The 17372-nt window shown below is 39.3% G+C and overlaps 1 protein-coding gene across 2 annotated transcripts in view; it reads left to right on the forward strand.

Moving 5' to 3' along the window:
• Positions 1 to 17372, forward strand: part of DNA2 (DNA replication helicase/nuclease 2) — a 47021-nt gene that overhangs the window by 22183 nt on the left and 7466 nt on the right. Inside the window, exons 9-17 of one of the 2 annotated variants that reach the window (XM_028109729.2) lie at positions 1337 to 1531; positions 3427 to 3657; positions 7163 to 7279; positions 7359 to 7468; positions 7751 to 7860; positions 8512 to 8736; positions 14798 to 14991; positions 15084 to 15173; positions 15258 to 15462. In XM_028109729.2, the coding sequence (XP_027965530.1) occupies positions 1337 to 1531; positions 3427 to 3657; positions 7163 to 7279; positions 7359 to 7468; positions 7751 to 7860; positions 8512 to 8736; positions 14798 to 14991; positions 15084 to 15173; positions 15258 to 15462 (1477 nt within the window). The remainder of the gene's footprint in view (positions 1 to 1336; positions 1532 to 3426; positions 3658 to 7162; positions 7280 to 7358; positions 7469 to 7750; positions 7861 to 8511; positions 8737 to 14797; positions 14992 to 15083; positions 15174 to 15257; positions 15463 to 17372) is intronic. The other variant, XM_028109730.2, reaches the window with a different exon arrangement.

A 17372-nucleotide genomic window follows, 5' to 3' on the forward strand; every position in this document is an offset into this window, starting at 1 on the left:
CATTTGTATTTATACTTTCATAGGCCAGTGAAAGTTTTGAAGGACACAAAAAAAGTAGTTAGATGTAAATACAGAGTAGGAAACAAGATCAAATCAAGACCAAAGTTCCAGTTCAGCCAAAAAATTCCCATAAAGGACTTATCAAAGTATTATTATTATTATTATTATTATTTAAGATTTTATTTATTTATTTGACAGAGAGAGACATAGTGAGAGAGGGAACACAAGCAGGGGGAGTGGGAGAGGGAGAAGCAGGCTTCCCGCGGAGCCGGGAGCCCGATGCGGGGCTCGATCCCAGGACCCTGGAACCATGACCTGAGCCGAAGGCAGACGCTTAACTACTGAGCCACCCAGGTGCCCCAAAGAGTCTGTATCTTTTTTTTTTTTTAAAGATTTTATTTATTTATTCATGAGAGACAGAGAGAGAGGCAGAGGGAGAAGCAGGCTCCCAAGGAGCAGAGAGCCTGATGCGGGACTTGATCCCAGGACCCTGGGATCATGACCTGAGCCGAAGGCAGATGCTTAACCATCTGAGCCACCCAGGCGCCCTCAAAGTATTATATCAAATAAATGATCTCTTAATGCAGAGGACAATGAACTATGGGAAGTTTGGGCCTATAGTACAAGCACATTTTTTGAAATCTTATTTTATTCTCTATGTTTTGTATGCTATCCTATAGCATAATTATGTTTCTGTATAAAAATTCAGAAATTTTGTATTAAGCACAATTGATATTCCACATAATTCTCCATGTTTTTATGTTGACTTTCTAATGGCCCAGAGCTGGATGTACAAATATTGTGATTTTGAGAAATGCAGTTGTATAAAAAGCCAAGACTTGCTACCATTATAGTAATGAAAACTAGAGTATACCAAATTTAAGTAGCTGTTAGGGTTATAGTCCTTAAAGGCAAAATAATGCTATACTCGGTTTCTTTAGCATTTCGTTTTGTAAAAAGCCATTTGGCTTATAAAATGTTGAAATGACTTAAAGAAAATTAGGACCTGTGGTTATAAGTTCCAGTGATCATCATGTATGTATGCTTATTTTATTTTATTTTATTTATTTTTTTTTCAAGATTTTTATTTATTTGAGAGAGAGAGAATGAGAGAGAGAGAGCATGAGAGGGAAGAGGGTCAGAGGGAGAAGCAGACTCCCTGCTGAGCAGGGAGCCCGATGCGGGACTCGATCCCCGGACTCCAGGATCATGACCTGAGCCGAAGGCAGTCGCTCAACCAACTGAGCCACCCAGGCGCCCCTATGTATGCCTATTTTAGAAATAACTTCATTTTTATAGCTAGCCAGTAAAATGTTTTATATACTTCTCTCTTTAGAGCAGTTGAACAACAGATGGATGACAGTTCAGTCCCGATTGGCATGCTGCCCAAAATAAAAGAAGAAACCCAACATCTAAAGCTTACACACTTGGAGTATTTCAGCCTTTGGTGTCTAATGTTAACCCTGGAGTCACAATCAAAGGATAATAAAAAGAATCACCAACATATATGGTTAATGCCTGCTTCAGAAATGTAAGTGGTCCATCTAATACAGTAAAACTTAAGTAATTTGGATTACCTAATGGAATGGTTTTTGGAATTCATGAAAAATACAGGATACATGATACCTGTCAGAGATGTGTAATTTCATATATTCATGCCAACTCTAGATGGCTGTCAAGGAATTGTTTCAAGTAGAGCACTATTGTTATTTTCAGTAGGTTAAATGTGTCTTGAGAAATTTTTTTTTTAAAGATTTTATTTATTTATTTGACAGAGAGAGACACAGTGAGAGAGGGAACACAAGCAGGGGGAGTGGCAGAGGGAGAAGCAGGCTTCCCTCTGAGCAGGGAACCCGATGCGGGGCTCGATTCCAGGACCCTGGGATCATGACCTGAGCCGAAGGCAGACGCTTAACGACTGAGCCACCCAGGTGCCCCTTAACTTTTTTTTTTTAAGATTTTATTTATTTATTTGTCAGCGAGAGAGAGAGAGAGAGCGCACAAGCAGGGGAAGTGGCAGGCAGAGCAGACGAAGGGAGAAGCAGGCTCCCCTCTGAGCAAGGATCCCGACGTGGGACTCAATCCGAGGACCCTGGGATTACAACCTGAGCCAGAGACAGATGCTTAACTGACTGAGCCACCCAGGTGCCCCTAAATACTAGTCTTTAAAAAGTTTATATTTTCAGTGTTTTGATACAGATTCACATTTTCTAAAGTTGGTCCATCTTTTATTTTGTGAGATCTATTTTATTTAAATTTTTTTTAATTTTTAAAATTTTTTTAGTTTCAAAGGTAGAGTTTAGTGATTCGTTAGTTGCCTATAGCACCCAGTGTTCATTACATCAAGTGCCCTCCTTAATGCTCATGACCCAGTTACCCCATCCCCCCACCCACCTCCCCTCCAGCAACCCTCAGTTTGTTTCCTATAGAGATCTTTTTTTTTTACAAGTTGCTTATAAAGAAGTAATTTTGTATATCTTTGCATAGTATTTTTCTTTTTTTTGTTTTTAAGGATTTTATTTATTTATTTGACAGCAAAAGAAAGCACAGCATGGGGAGAGGGAGAAGCCGACTCCCCGCTGAGCAGGGAGCCTGATGCGGGACTCAATTCCAGGGTCCTGGGATCATGACCTGAGCTGTAGGCAGCCACTTAACTAACTGAGCCACCCAGGCGTCCCAGTTTTTTGTTTTTTGTTTTTTTTTGGTAGTATTTCATTGCTTTTGATCCACTTACTTAAAACTTTCCAGAATGAACATTGATTTTAATGTGACTTTAGAAATAATTGGATCATTATTTCCTTAATAGTAAATTTTAACACAAGAGATCATTACAGTGGATAAAATTTAAGTTGTTTTTGATAGACCACGTAAGTACAGTGAATATATCAAGTGTACATGCCAACAAGCTTCTGAAGTTGTATTTAATAGTAGTGCCTGAGAGATTGTAAATGCTTAATACTTATTTCTTAGAAGCAGTGGAATTATCAATTTGCTTGCCATTATTTTAATAGCAATAATTATAAATAGGTACTTATTTTCTTCACATTAAGTTCAGGAAAAATATTACCATTTGTCTTCTGTAATATCATGTGTATCAGCATAGAAGTAGGGGTGGCATTCAAGGTTCAAAGTGCTGATACACATGTTGTTTGGAGATCCCAGCCTGTGGGTGCAACAGGGAATATGCTCTCTAGCACTTGTCTAGAGATCTTTTGATGAGAGATTATTTTATAACTAATAGAATGTTTCCTTAGCATTTCTAACACTTTAATGTAGATTGTGGAAAATGTAAAAATGAATGACTCAGTATTAGCATTATAGCTTTCAGGGGCCAGAGGAACGAGTAAATTGTGGAAAAATGCAAATATAGTATTTATATATATGATATAAATGTAAGCTTTCTCTGTCTTTCTTTCTGTTTCATAGGGAGGAGAGTGGCAACTGCATTGGAAACCTGATTAGAACAGAATGTGTTAAGACAGTTTGTGATGGACAATATTTACATAATTTTCAACGTAAAAATGGTGACATTCCTGTCACAAATCTAATGGCAGGTGATAGAATTATTTTAAGTGGAGAAGAGAGAACATTGTTTGCTTTGTCTAGGGGATATGTAAAGGAGATTAACAAGACATCAGTAAGCTGTTTATTAGACAGGTAATGAAATGTTCCTTTGGTGGGGTAACAGCTTTATTGATATGTAAATTGCATACTATGCACAGTTTATTCATTTAAACCATTATTCATCATTTTTAGTATATTCTTAGAGTTGTGCAGCCATCACCAAAATCACTTTTAGAATATTTTCATCACCCCGAAAACAACCCTTGTACCCTTTGATATTCATCCCCCTACTCTAGGCAATCACCACTTTCCTTTCTGTCTCTGTAGATATGCCTGTTCTGAACATTTCATAGAAATGGGATCATATATGGTCTTCTGTGACTGGCTTTTTTTTTACTTTAGCATACTGTTCTTTTTTTTTCTGAGAGAGAGTGAGTGAGAGAAGGAGCAGGGGGAGGAGCAGAGGGAGAGGAAGAAGCAGGCTCCCCGTTGAGCAGGGAGCCCAATGTGGGGCTCTGTCCCAGGAGCCTGGAATCATGACCCGAGCCGAAGGCACACCCTTAACTCACTGGGCCACCCAGGCGCCCCTCTTCTGGATATTTCATATAAATAGAATCATATGGTTTTTGGTTTTGTTTTGTTTTTTTGCTTCTTTTACTTAGCATAATGTTTCTGATGCTCCTCTGTGTTTTGGCATTTATCAGTATCTTCTTTCTTTCTTTCTTTCTTTTTTTAATATTTTATTTATTTGACCGAGAGAGACAGCGAGAGGGGGAACACAAGCAGGGGGAGTGGGAGAGGGAGAAACAGGCTTCCCTCTGAGCAGGGAGCCCGATGCGGGGCTTGATCCCAGGACCCTGGGATCATGACCTGAGCCGATGGCAGATGTTTAACGACTGAGCCATCCAGGTGCCCCAGTACCTTATTTCTTTATGGCTGAATAATATTCCATTATGTAGATAGGCCACGTTTTGCTCATCCATTCACCAGCTGATGGACATTTGAGTTGTTTCTACCTTTTGGGTGTTATGGCTATTGTTGCTACAAATACTCACATACAAATATTTATGTGAATATATATATAGAGAGAGATTTATTTATTTTAGAGTGAGAGAGTGCAGGTGAGGGGAGGGGCAGAGGGAGAGAGAGAAGCAGATTCCCCGCAGAGGGCAGAGCTCAACATGGGCTCAATCCCAGGACCCTGAGATCGGGGCTTGAGCTGAAATCAAGAGTTGGATGCTTAACCATCTGAGCCCCCATAAGCACCCCTATGTGAATATATTTTTATTTTCCTTTGTAGATACCTACTAGTGGAATTGCTGGGTTGTGTACTAATTTTGAGTTTAACATTTTGAGGAACTACCAAACTGCTCAACTTTTGTTTAGTATATTCTGTTTTGTAATGCTAATGTGGACACAATCTTATCTAGTTCTCACCAACACGTGAATGGCAGCAGGCTAGATCCCGTTAGCCTTGAAGCTTATTTGTAGCCCTCTGGGCGCTCACCATTTTATTTTTTCCGTCTAAAAAGAACCGTTTTGGGGCACCTGGCTGGCTCAGTCAAGCATGCAACTCTTGATCTTGGGGTTGTGGATTCGAGCCCCATGTTGGGTGTAGAGATTACTTAAAAATAAAATCTTTTTAAAAAACATTTTTTTCCATTTATAGTTGTGACATAAAGTGTATTTATCTTTGTTAAAGTGAGTTCATTTAAAGAAAAATATTAAGTAAATAAAATAGTTGATATGAACATTTGTGGTTGAGACTACTATCCATGCTCACTAGTATCTATGTTCCCCTCTTCCTGCACTCCCAGCCTTCCTTGCTTTTAAGTGCATGCCATGCCTCACCATATCTTAATGGATGGAGAGCAGCAATTGGGATGCAGTGACTTCTGGGTAACTGCCCTGGATGTGTCCAGGCTTGTTCTCTACCAGTCAGTAATTCTAGTTTAGCCACAGCCAGCCCTAGTCTAGATTTCATGATATGGGAATATGAGCCACAGTATTTCTTTTATCTGTTAGGATTTCCTGCAGTCGCTTGCAGTTATTTATTTAGTGTGTATCCTGCTTTGCAAATCCTTGAGGAGCTTATAATCTTGTGGGTAGACAAATGTATTTCGGGTCTAATACAACAAATGTTTGAATTGAAGAGAACACAGATCAGAGGCATTGAACCGAAGTTTAGAAGGCTTAGGGAAAGCTTTTGAAAAAGGTCATTCTGGATCTTCACCCGGTGGAATAATTAGGCTGGTGACAGTGTGGGAAGAGTATGCCAGACAGAGGAACGTGGTGCATAATAAAGACATGATGGTGTGATACAGTATGAGGTGGAATGTTCAGTAAAGTGTAGGAATGTAAAAGATGAGGAAGGGAGTGTGATTGGGGAGGTCAGTTCATAGAAGGTCTTATATACCATGTTAAGTTGTGACTATTCAGATATATTGAAGAGTTTTAAACAGAAGAGTGATAATAATCGGATTTGCATTTTTCTGTGAATGCATTGTGAAGAATAGTTAATAGAGATGAAACTGAAAGCATAGAAACCAGGAAACTTGTAGTGGCCCAGGCTAGTGGTGATTGAGGGCGAGGTAGCTTTGGCAGAGAGGATGGAGTGACTTTGAGAAGTATTTAGAAAGTAAAATGGGCTGACATTTGGATGCTGATTGGATATGGAGTTTGGGAAGAGGGTGAGAGGAAGGGAGAGGGAAGGATAAGGCAGTGGTGTAGAGGCAAGTGCTATTGACTGGATTCAGACCCACAGAATGAGGATGAGGTTCAGCGGGGATAAAGATTTGTTCAGTTTTGAATGTATTGAGTTTTCATAGCCTGGGTTTTGACCAAGTGGAACATCTTGTTGCCTGCTGGATATCCAAACCTGAAGCTTGGCTGAGCAACCAGGTGGAAAAGGAATGTAAGGATGTAGATTTGGGATTTAGAGCTCCATGAGGGCATGGAACCAAAGGGAAAATGATAAGAAAGAGCAGTACAGAGGGCGAGGGAAGGGACCCTAGGGAACTCTAGGATTTTAGGAGCTGGAGGAGGAGTGGGAGAAGGCATCAGGAAAGAGACCTATGCTCCAGACTGGAGGAGAGAGGGGCCGTGTGCTCAGGATTCTTCTGGGGGTGATGAGCCCAGGCTAGATTGCAAAGCGAGGCCTAGTGAATTGCCAGCAGGTGTTGTAGGTTCATGATTAATTGCTTTGACCTTAGTGTCTTGTGCCCTATTTTCTCCCTTTTCTGCCAGTCCACCATTCTTATTTGTCTGATTGGCAAGTATGAATTAGGGCCAGGTAGCCATTTTAATAGCTATTCTGGCTCATTTATTCTTTTAGCAAACGGCAATGTATTTCTTTTTTTTTTTTTTAAGATTTTATTTATTTATTTGTCAGAGATCGAGAGCACGAGAAGCCGGCTCCCTGCTGAGCAAGGAGCCCATGTGGGACTTAATCCCAAGACCCCGGGATCATGACCTGAGCCGAAGGCAGGTGCTTAACCGACTGAGCCGCTCAGACCTCACACAGCAAAGTATTTCTTATACAGACCAACTGACCATGTTAAATGAAAAACATTCGTGTACATCTGTTTCACTGTTTTAGGAACTTGTCAGTACTCCCAGAATCAACTTTGTTCAGATTGGACCAGGAAGAAAAAACTTGTAATATAGATACCCCCTTAGGAAATCTTTCTAAATTGATGGAAAATACTTCTGTCAGGTTTGTAACAATGAGTGAATCTGAAATTTACCCCACTTTCCTCAGGAATATTACTAAAAACATTTTTTTTTCTTTTCAGCCAAAAACTTCGAGATTTAATCATTGACTTTCGTGAACCTCACTTTATATCCTACCTCAGTTCTGTTCTTCCATATGATGCAAAGGATACAGTTGCCTGCATTCTAAAAGGTATGTGATAATCAGCATGTCTCCTTCCATTGATTGTTCTTGGTTTTATTTATAATTGAAAGTACATTCTAGTGTAGCATTTTTATAACTTATTAAACTTATAATTTTTAGACAGATTCTCTTGGGAAGTAGTTTACATATATACTTTAATCACCATGACATTTTCTTACTTTAAAAAGACATATTGAAGAACAGACTTGAATAGAGGCTGCTTTTCTTACAGTTAATTTGCTCATTGAAATCCAGCATTTTTTTTCCTGTTGTTTTTAAATTTGAATGTAGGCTTGAATAAACCTCAGAGGCAAGCAATGAAAAAGGTACTTCTTTCAAAAGACTACACACTCATCGTGGGTATGCCTGGAACAGGAAAAACAACCACAATATGTACTCTTGTAAGGTTATTATTTTGCTTAGAAACTAACGATTTAAATCAGCTTCTCAGTTCGGAGAATGTGATGTTTTCTATCAAAAGGGCTGAATTTTAAATCAAAAGGCTTTATTTCAAATTAACCTTTTAGAAGGACATGAGAAATATAAAAAGCTAAGTCACAAAAAGTTGTAATCATGTTGTAGGTTTCTTGCATTTAGGATTCTCTGAGATCTTTCTCATTTGGGGGCATGTGTATCATTGTATCTTTTCCTTGCCTTAAAAAAATAATAAATTATACAGAGGTGTTGAAATAGATTTTTCTGGAATTTTTTTTTCCATGTCAGTAAATTTCTATGCTAATCTTAGAATAATCATAATGATGGCAAGAAATATTGATTGATTGATACTGTGTGCCAGGCACTATTCAAAGTTTGTATTTTGTACTCAATTTTATTATCACTAATAATATATTATTAACATATCACTAATTAATGAGATAATGCCATGGGATTTTCATAAAACATTTTGCCTTTATAATTTTTTAAATATTTACCTTGGCTCAGCTCTAAGATATGCTTCCTATTAAGTTTTCTGATTCTATTTGAAAAATATAAGCATGTTAATATCTGGAATTAAAAGTAATGTTATTTTCCTTTCTTTTATTCATTATTAGGTAAGAATTCTCTATGCCTGTGGTTTTAGTGTTTTGTTGACCAGCTATACACACTCTGCTGTTGACAATATTCTTTTGAAGTTAGCAAAGTTTAAAATAGGATTTTTGCGTTTGGGTCAGACTCAGAAGGTACATCAAGACATCCAGAAATTCACAGAGGAGGAAATTTGCAGATCCAAGTCCATTAAATCTTTAGCTCTTTTGGAAGAACTCTACAATAGTCACGTAAGTACTATTATTGCATAGTAACACCAGACTGAGTAGCCAGACTGAGTGGGGAAACATTCTGGGAAATTCAGTTACATTGACCAGTTTTATTAATTGATAGTTTGCTGCTTGCTTTTGAACTGAAATGAAGTTTCTGGTTTATTATTCAGGGCTCCCATCTCCTAGTTTAAAATATCCTAGTTATGGAAAATGCTTGTTACTCTCTACTCACAGCACCTGACACTAGTAGAGTTAGTGCAGATTCCACAGCTTAGGGCTCAGCCCCTTAATAAGATTGCACCACCCACTTCAGTTCTCAGTTAAGTCCGGGGCCTCCTGTGCATCAGAACAACTAGCCATAAATCAGGGTTCCCATGACACCATCCTAGGGTTCGATAATTTGCTAGAATGGCTCACAGAATTCAAGATGTATTATATAGGATGCAATTCAGGAACAGCCAAATGGAAGAGATGCATAGGGTTAGGAATGTGGAAAGGGATACGGAGCTTCTATACCCTCTTCAGATGAACCACCCTCCCAGCACCATGATGTGTTCAACCCAGAAGCTCTCTGAACGCCTTTGTTTAGGGTTTTTATGGAGATTCCATCATGTAGCCACGATGGATTAAATCATTGATTTGGTGGTTGGTGATTAGCTCAATCCTTATCCCCTCTACCCTTCCCTATGTAGAAGGGTCGGGGTTGGGGTGGGGCTGAAAGTTCTAACCCTTTAATCTCTAGATTTGTTCCTCTGACAACCAACTCCCATCCTCTCATTAGCATAAATGCAGGTATGGTTGCAAGGGATTTATTATGAATAACAAAAGATAATCCTCTCACCCCTAACACTACCGAAATTCTAAAGGTTTTAGGAGCTCTGTGTCAGGAACCCAGAGGAAGACCAAACATGCATTATTATAATATCACACCTAGAAAACTACTACTAATCAGAATTTTTAGCCAGTTTGAATTCAAAGCAATGGTACATGAATAGTCTAATGATAGGTATTTCTAGACTTTGAGACTGTGATATAGAAGTTTTTATTATTTAATGTTTATATTTTTCTGGGAAGTTTTTATCTATTTATTTTTTAAGATTTTATTTATTTATTAGAGCGAGAGCAGGAACACAAGCAGGGGGAGTGGGAGTAGGAGAAGCGCGCTCCCCACTGAGCAGGGAGCCAGATGCGGGGTCAATCCCAGGACCCTGGGATCATGACCTGAGCTGAAGGCAGATGCTTAACAACCACCCAGGTGCCCCTATTTTTATTTTTTAAAGATTTTATTTTTGGGGCGCCTGGGTGGCTCACTCAGTTAAGCGTCTGCCTTCTGCTCAGGTCATGATCCCAGGGTCCTGGGATGGAGTCCCTCATCGGGCTCCTTGCTCGGCAGAGAGCCTGCTTTGCCCTCTGCCTCTGCCTGCTGCTGCCCCTGACTGTGTGCTCGCGCTCTCTCTCTGTCAAATAAATAAATAAAATCTTAAAAAAAAAAATATCTACCAAACTGTTTTCCAAAGCAGCTGTAACATTCCACATTCCCACCAGCAATGTACGAGTGATCCTTGTCAGCATTTGGTGGAGTTAACCGTTTTTCATTTTGGACGTTCTGGTATATAATGATACCTCATTGTGAATTTAATTTGCATATCCCTAATGATGATTATTGATGTTTTCATGTGCTTATTTGCTATCTCTGTATCCTCTTCAGTGAAATGTCTCTTTCTGTCTGTTGCCCATTTGGATTTTTTTTTTTTTACTGTTGAGTTTTGAGTGTTCTTTTTATATTCTAGATGTTAGTCCTTTAATGGATATATTTGTGAATGTTTTCTCCCACTCTATAGTTGTTTTTTTTTTTTTTCATGTTCCTCACAGGAGCCTTTGCAATAGAAGAGGTTTTAATTTTGGGGCACCTGGGTGGCTCAGTCGTTAAGCGTCTGTCTTCGGCTCAGGTCATGATCCCGGGGTCCTGGGATCGAGCCCCGCATCAGGCTCCCTGCTCGGTGGGAAGCCTGCTTCTCCCTCTGCCTGCCACTACCCCTGCTTGTGTTCCCTCTCTCACTGTGTCTCTCTGTCAAATAAATAAATAAAATCTTAAAAAAAAAGTTTTAATTTTGATAGAGTGTAGTATATAAATTTTTTACTTTCATGCATTCTGCTTTCAGTGTCAAGTTTAAAAACTCTGCCTACCTCTAGATGCTGAAAGTTTCTTGTGTTTTTTTTCTAAAAGTTTTATACTTTTAAGTTTTACATTTAAGTCTGTGACTATTATTTTTATATGATGTGTGAGACTTAGGTCAAGGTGCATTTTTTTGCCTATTGATGTCCAGTTGTTACAGCACCACTCCTTGAAAAACCATTCATCCCTCCACTGAGCTGCTTTTGCACCTGTGTTAAAAAACCCACGGTGCCTGGCTGGCTTAGTTGGAAGAGTATGTGACTCTTGATCTTGGGGTCATGCGTTTGAACCCCACATTGGGTGTAGAGATTACTTAAATAAGTAAATATTAAAAAAAAACACCCATTGGGCATATTTGACTGATGCAAACGTTCTTAACAGTATATTCACAAATCAAATTTAGCAGTGTATTAGAAGGTTTGTATGCTGTGAACAAGTGGGATTTATTCCCATGATGTAAGGATCATTCAGCAAGAAAATGTTATCAATGTGATCCTCTTCCATCCTTCAGTTATTAATATGCCAATGTCATTAAATTTGAAGTGACTTTCTCGTATAAAGTAGATATCTGGATGTTTTTTATCTACTCTGCCAATCTGTTTTTTAATTGTTTTGATCCCTGTCTTTTAAAAGGTACATGGTACATATAGACCATTTATATTCGTCATAAGTATTGATACATGTTAGGGCTTAAGTCTGCCCTTTTGTTTTTTGTTTTATGTTTCCTATGGTTTTTGTTGTTGTTGTTTGTTTTGTTTTTGTAATCTCCACACCCATCGTGGGGCTCAAACTCAAAACTCTGAGATCAAGAGTCACATGTTCTACCAGCTGAGGCAGCCAAGCGCCCCTCTCTCTTTTGATTGTTTTCTTTTTCCTGCCTTATTGCTTACTTGAACATTTTTTAGAATTCCATTTTGATTTTTCTATAGTATTTTTGAGTGATCACTTTGAATAGCTTTTAGTGGATGCTCTGTTGCTCTCTGCATTATATTATATATATATATATAACTTATAGTCCATTGATTTTGTCATTTTACTAGTGAGCTTGTGAAGTTAGAAGTTAGAAGTCACCTCCATTTATGTCCCTTATCTTCTCATGAAGATTGTTCATGATTGTCTTAATATTTTTCCTACATAGACTATGTCAGACTGTGTTCTAATTTTTGCTTCAACCATCAAATATAATTTGGGAGAAATGAAAAACCTATTTTTTTTTGAAGATTTTATTTGTTTATTTGACAGAGAGCCCAAGCAGGCAGAGCAGCAGGCAGAGGGAGAGGGAAACTAAGGGAATTTGTTGCCAGTTGCCCTACTACCCTAAAAGAATGGGTAAAGGAAGATCTTTAAACAGAAAGGGAATGATAAAAGAACAAATTTGGAATATCAGGAGGGAAGAACATAGTAAGCAAAAATATGGATAAAAACAATAGGTTTGGGGCACCTGGGTGGCTCAGTTGTTAAGCATCTGCCTTCGGCTCAGGTCATGATCTCAGGGTCCTGGGATTGAGCCCCGTGGTGGGCTCCCTGCTCAGCGGGAAGGCTGCCTCTCCCTCTCCCACTCCCCCTGCTTGTGTTCCCTCTCTTGCTGTGTTTCTCTCTGTCAAATAAATAAATAAAATCTTTAAAAATAAATAAATGAATAAATAAATAAAATTTCAGTTATATTTTCAGTTCTAAAATTTCCATTTGCTTTTTCTTTTATGCTCTATTTCTTTGTTGAGACTATTTTTTATTTGATTCAAGTATGTTCATAGTTGCTCAGTGAAACATTTTTATCATGGCTGCTTTAAAACCTTTGTTATGCACTCTTGATCTTGGGGTTATGAGTTTGAGTGCCACAGTGGGTATAGAGATTACTAAAAAAATAAAAATGAACTTAAAAACAATAAAATCTTTGTCCTATAATTCTAACATCTCTGACATCCTTGGTGTTAGTATCTATTGCATGTTTTTTTTCCATCAGTTTGAGATTTTCTCGGTTGTGTTTTTTTTATGTATTTTTTAATTTTTATTTATTTTTTAAAAGATTTTATTTCTGTTTGACAGAGACACAGTGAGAGAGGGAACACAAGCGGGGGGAGTGGGAGGCGAGAAGCAGGCTCCCGGCAGAGCAGGGAGCCTGATGTGGGGCTCGATCTGGACCCTGGGACCATAACCTGAGCCAAAGACAGATGCTTAACCAACTGAGCCACCGAGGTGCCCCTATGTACTTTTTTTTTTTTAAAGATTTTATTTATTTGACAGAGAACACAAGCAGGGGGAGAGGGAGAGGGAGAAGCAGGCTCTCCACTAAGCACGGAGCCCGACTCGGGACTTGATCCCAGGACGCTGGGATCATGACCTGAGCCAAGGACAGACGCTTAACCAACTGAGCCATCCAGGTGCCCCCCCCCCCCTTTTTAAGTAGGCTCCACACCCAGTGTGGGCTTGAACTCACAACCCTGAGATCAGAACCTGAACTGAGATCAACAGTCGGACACTCAACCAACTGAGCCACCCAGGTGCCCCTGGTTATGTATATTTTATGATGAAACCTGAACATTTGCATTATGTTATTTAATACTTATGTTTTAGCTGGCTTCCTCTGACACTAGTCCGTTGGGCAAGAGGGTACCCCACCTCATTACTGCTGGGTGGAAGTTGAAGTGCAAGTTCCCATTTGGCCTCTTAACATAAAGATTAGGGGCTCCTTATTACTGCTGGATAGGGGTGAAAGTCTAGGTTCCCCAGGTTCCCCACATGGACTCCACTGACATTGGGGGCTTATTATCATTCAGCAGGGATTAAAGTACTGGCTCCCTACTTGGCCTTCTCTGTTACTGCCCCAGTAGGATATTGGAGTTCCTTTGCTGGCATCAACGGGGCATAAGACTACAGTGTTTTCTGTGGTCTTTGGTTAGGGTAAAGTAGCTATTGTATACAAGTTTTCTGTCTACTAGGCTTTCCTTTTCTGTTCCTTTAGCTTTTGTTTGAGCTTTCTTTGGTCTATGCCCATCGGCATTCCTGGGTTGTTAAATTCTTCAGCTCCAAAGTTGGGATATATGAGGGCCAAAGAAAACCCAGGGAACAAACTACTGTTCCTCTGGTCCCAAGGTCCCTAGATGGTCTACCTTTTCTCCACCTTTTCAGAGTTCTTATGTTTGTTTTATATATAATGTTTAGAGTTTTTAGTTGTACTTTGTGGGAGGAGTGAGGAAAAGTACTCCAGTTTACCAGAAGTGAAGTCCTGATTGACATTTAAAAATAAATTATTGGGGCCGCCTGAGTGGCTTAGTTGATTAAGCGCCTGCTTTCAGCTGAGGTCATGATCCTGGGGTTCTGGGATTGAGCCCTGTGTCGGCCCCCCCCAACTCTCTCTTGTGCTCTCTCTCAAGTAAATAAATAAAATCTTTTAAAAAACAAAATTAAAAATAATTAAATTATTGGGGTGCCTGGCTGACTCAGTTGGAAGAGCATGTGACTCTTGTTTGAGCCCCACATTGGGTGTAGAGATACTTAAATAAAAACTTAAAAAATAATTAACTTATTTCCTCTTGAGTGTTTCAGATTTCCATTTGGAAATATCCAAATTTGAGCATTGTTAAGAGTGTCCAGAGAATTTACTTGATTTTTCAATATTTAGTAAAAAGTTAAATTTTTTTGCATACTATAAATGTTTCAGAATTAAATAATATTGGGGGATTCCTGTTGTTTGGGACAAAAATCTTTTTGAACCTTAAATAAAAATGGCGGGGCACCTGGCTCGCTCATTTGGTAGAGCATGTGATTCTTGATCTTGGGGTTGTGAGTTCAAATGCCACATTGGGTATAGAGATTAAAATCAATAAGTAAAATAAAATATGGGAAAAACAAGTTACATTTCTTGGATATGTTAGATAACCCATCTGTTTTCTTTGTTCTTAGCGTATAGTTGCAACAACATGTATGGGAATAAACCATCCAATATTTTCTCGTAAAACTTTTGATTTTTGTATTGTGGATGAAGCCTCTCAAATTAGCCAGCCAGTCTGCCTAGGGCCACTTTTTTTTTCTCGGAGATTTGTGTTGGTGGGGGATCATCAGCAGCTTCCTCCCCTGGTGCTAAATAGTGAAGCAAGGTAAGCAGACATTGAAGTTTTAATTTTAAATTAGATTCTTCTTATGGGACCATGTCAGTGCACTGATAAACCTGAATTTGATTTGTTGACAGAGTTCTTGGCATGGGTGAAAGCTTATTCAAGAGACTGGAGCAGAATAAGAATGCTGTTGTACAATTAACCGTGCAGTACAGAATGAACAGGTATTTGTGAGAGTGTCAGCTATGAGTGATTTTCATGTTTATTTTCATCTACCAAAACTAAAATTATTTTTGTAATTGCCTTAGTAAAATTATGTCCTTAAGTAATAAACTGACATATGAAGGAAAGCTGGAGTGTGGATCAGACAAAGTGGCCAACGCAGTGATCAGCCTACCTCATTTTAAAGATGTAAAGCTGGAACTGGAATTTTATGCTGATTATTCTGAAAATCCTTGGATGATTGGAGTATTTGAGCCAAACAATCCTGTTTGTTTTCTTAATACAGACAAGGTAAGGAAAAAAACCCTGAATATTTTGTTTTTTCTCCTTTTGTCCTGTTATTTAAATTCTTCAGTTTTTAATAGCAAATGCTTTAATAGAGCTCAGTTAAAACTAGCTCTTTTTTTTTTTTTTTTAATTTTTTGACAGAGAGAGACAGCGAGAGAGGGAACACAAGCAGGGGGAGTGGGAGAGGGAGAAGCAGGCTCCCTGCACAGCGGGGAGCCTGCTGCATCGATCTCAGGACTCTGGGATCATGACCTGAGCCGAAGGCAGACGCTTAACGACTGAGCCACCCAGGCGCCCCAAAACTAGTGTATTTCTTATACTTCAACACAAAAGAATCTTTTCTTTCTATAGAGCCAGTATCTTTGTTTTTTTTTATTGTGTTATGGTAATCACCATACATTATGTCATTAGTTTTTGATGTAGTGTTCCATGATTCATTGTTTGTGTATAACACCCAGTGCTCCATGCAGAACGTGCCCTCTTTAATACCCATCACCAGGCTAACCCATCCGCCCGCCCCCCTCCCCTCTAGAACCCTCAGTTTTTCAGAGTCCATAGTCTCTCATGGTTCATCTCCCCCTCCTATTTCCCCCCCTTCATTCTTCTCCTCTGGCTATCTTCTTCTTCCTTTTTTTTTTTTTTACATATAATGTATTATTTGCTTCAGAGGTACAGATCTGTGATTCAACAGTCCTGCACACTTCACAGCGCTCACCATAGCACATACCCTCTCTGATGCCCATCACCCAGCCACCCCATCCCTGCCACCCCCCCACCACTCCAGCAACCCTCAATTTGTTTCCTGAGATTAAGAATTCCTTCTATCAGTGAGGTCATATGATACCTGTCTTTCTCTGATTGACTTATTTCTATAGCCAGTATCTTTGGAAGGAGGTTTATTCTGGGGATTAATAGATGTGAGAATTGACTTTTGAAGTAAGAAAGCTAGAAAGTGAACTCAAGTGTATAATTACATTTCTTAGAAAAGAAATTGGCATTGATATTATCTAAGGGCTGGGTTTACAAATGGAGACTTTATTTTCTAGAGCAGTTTTAGGTTCACAGCAAAATTGCACCTGACACTACAGATATTTACTACCTCCTGCCTCCACATATGCACATAAAGACCTCCTTACAAACTTATCATTAAACAAAACTCTTCACAAGGACTTTAAATGACTTGATTCTTATTTCTAGGAACTAAGAACGAAGTTTTGACCCTGTTATTTCTACAGTTTGTTTTATGTAGCGCTTCTCAGCATTGGTTTGGAAGTCTTTACATGACCAGAAAAAAAATAATGACCAGGGATACCTGGGTGTCTCAGCTGGTTAAGCGTCTGTCTTTGGCTCAGGTCATGATCCCAGGGTCCTGGGTCTTAAGTCTCTCATGGGGCTCTCTGCTCAGTGGGGAGCCTGCTTCTCCTTCTGCCTGCCACTCCCCCGCTAGTGCGCATGCATGCGTGTCTTCACTCTCTCTAGCAAATAAATAAAATCTTAAAAAAAAAAGTGACCAATTGTATGTATGCGTATTACTGTAAAATAATTATATCTTTTGTTAATATGGTGGGTGGTTATTAAAAATAGGGCCCCAATTGCAGGGGCACCTGGCTGGCTCAGTTGGTAGAGCATGCGACTCTTGATCTCAGGGTCATGAATTCAAGACTGACGTTGGGCACAAGAGTTTATTTTATTTAATTATTTTTTAAAAAGATTTTATTTATTTATTTGACAGAGAGACACAGCGAGAGAGGGAGCACAAGCAGGGGGAGTGGGAGAGGGAGAAGCAGGCTTCCCGCTGAGCGGGGAGCCCGATGCGGGGCTCGATCCCAGGACCCTGGGATCATGACCTGAGCCAAAGGCAGACGCTTAATGACTGAGCCACCTAGGTGCCCCCAGAATTTACTTTAAAAATA

This window comes from Eumetopias jubatus, unplaced genomic scaffold, assembly GCF_037043125.1.
Source record: "Eumetopias jubatus isolate StellerSeaLion01/CBP00866 unplaced genomic scaffold, mEumJub1_p1.0 scaffold_17, whole genome shotgun sequence".
NCBI lineage: Eukaryota > Metazoa > Chordata > Mammalia > Carnivora > Otariidae > Eumetopias > Eumetopias jubatus.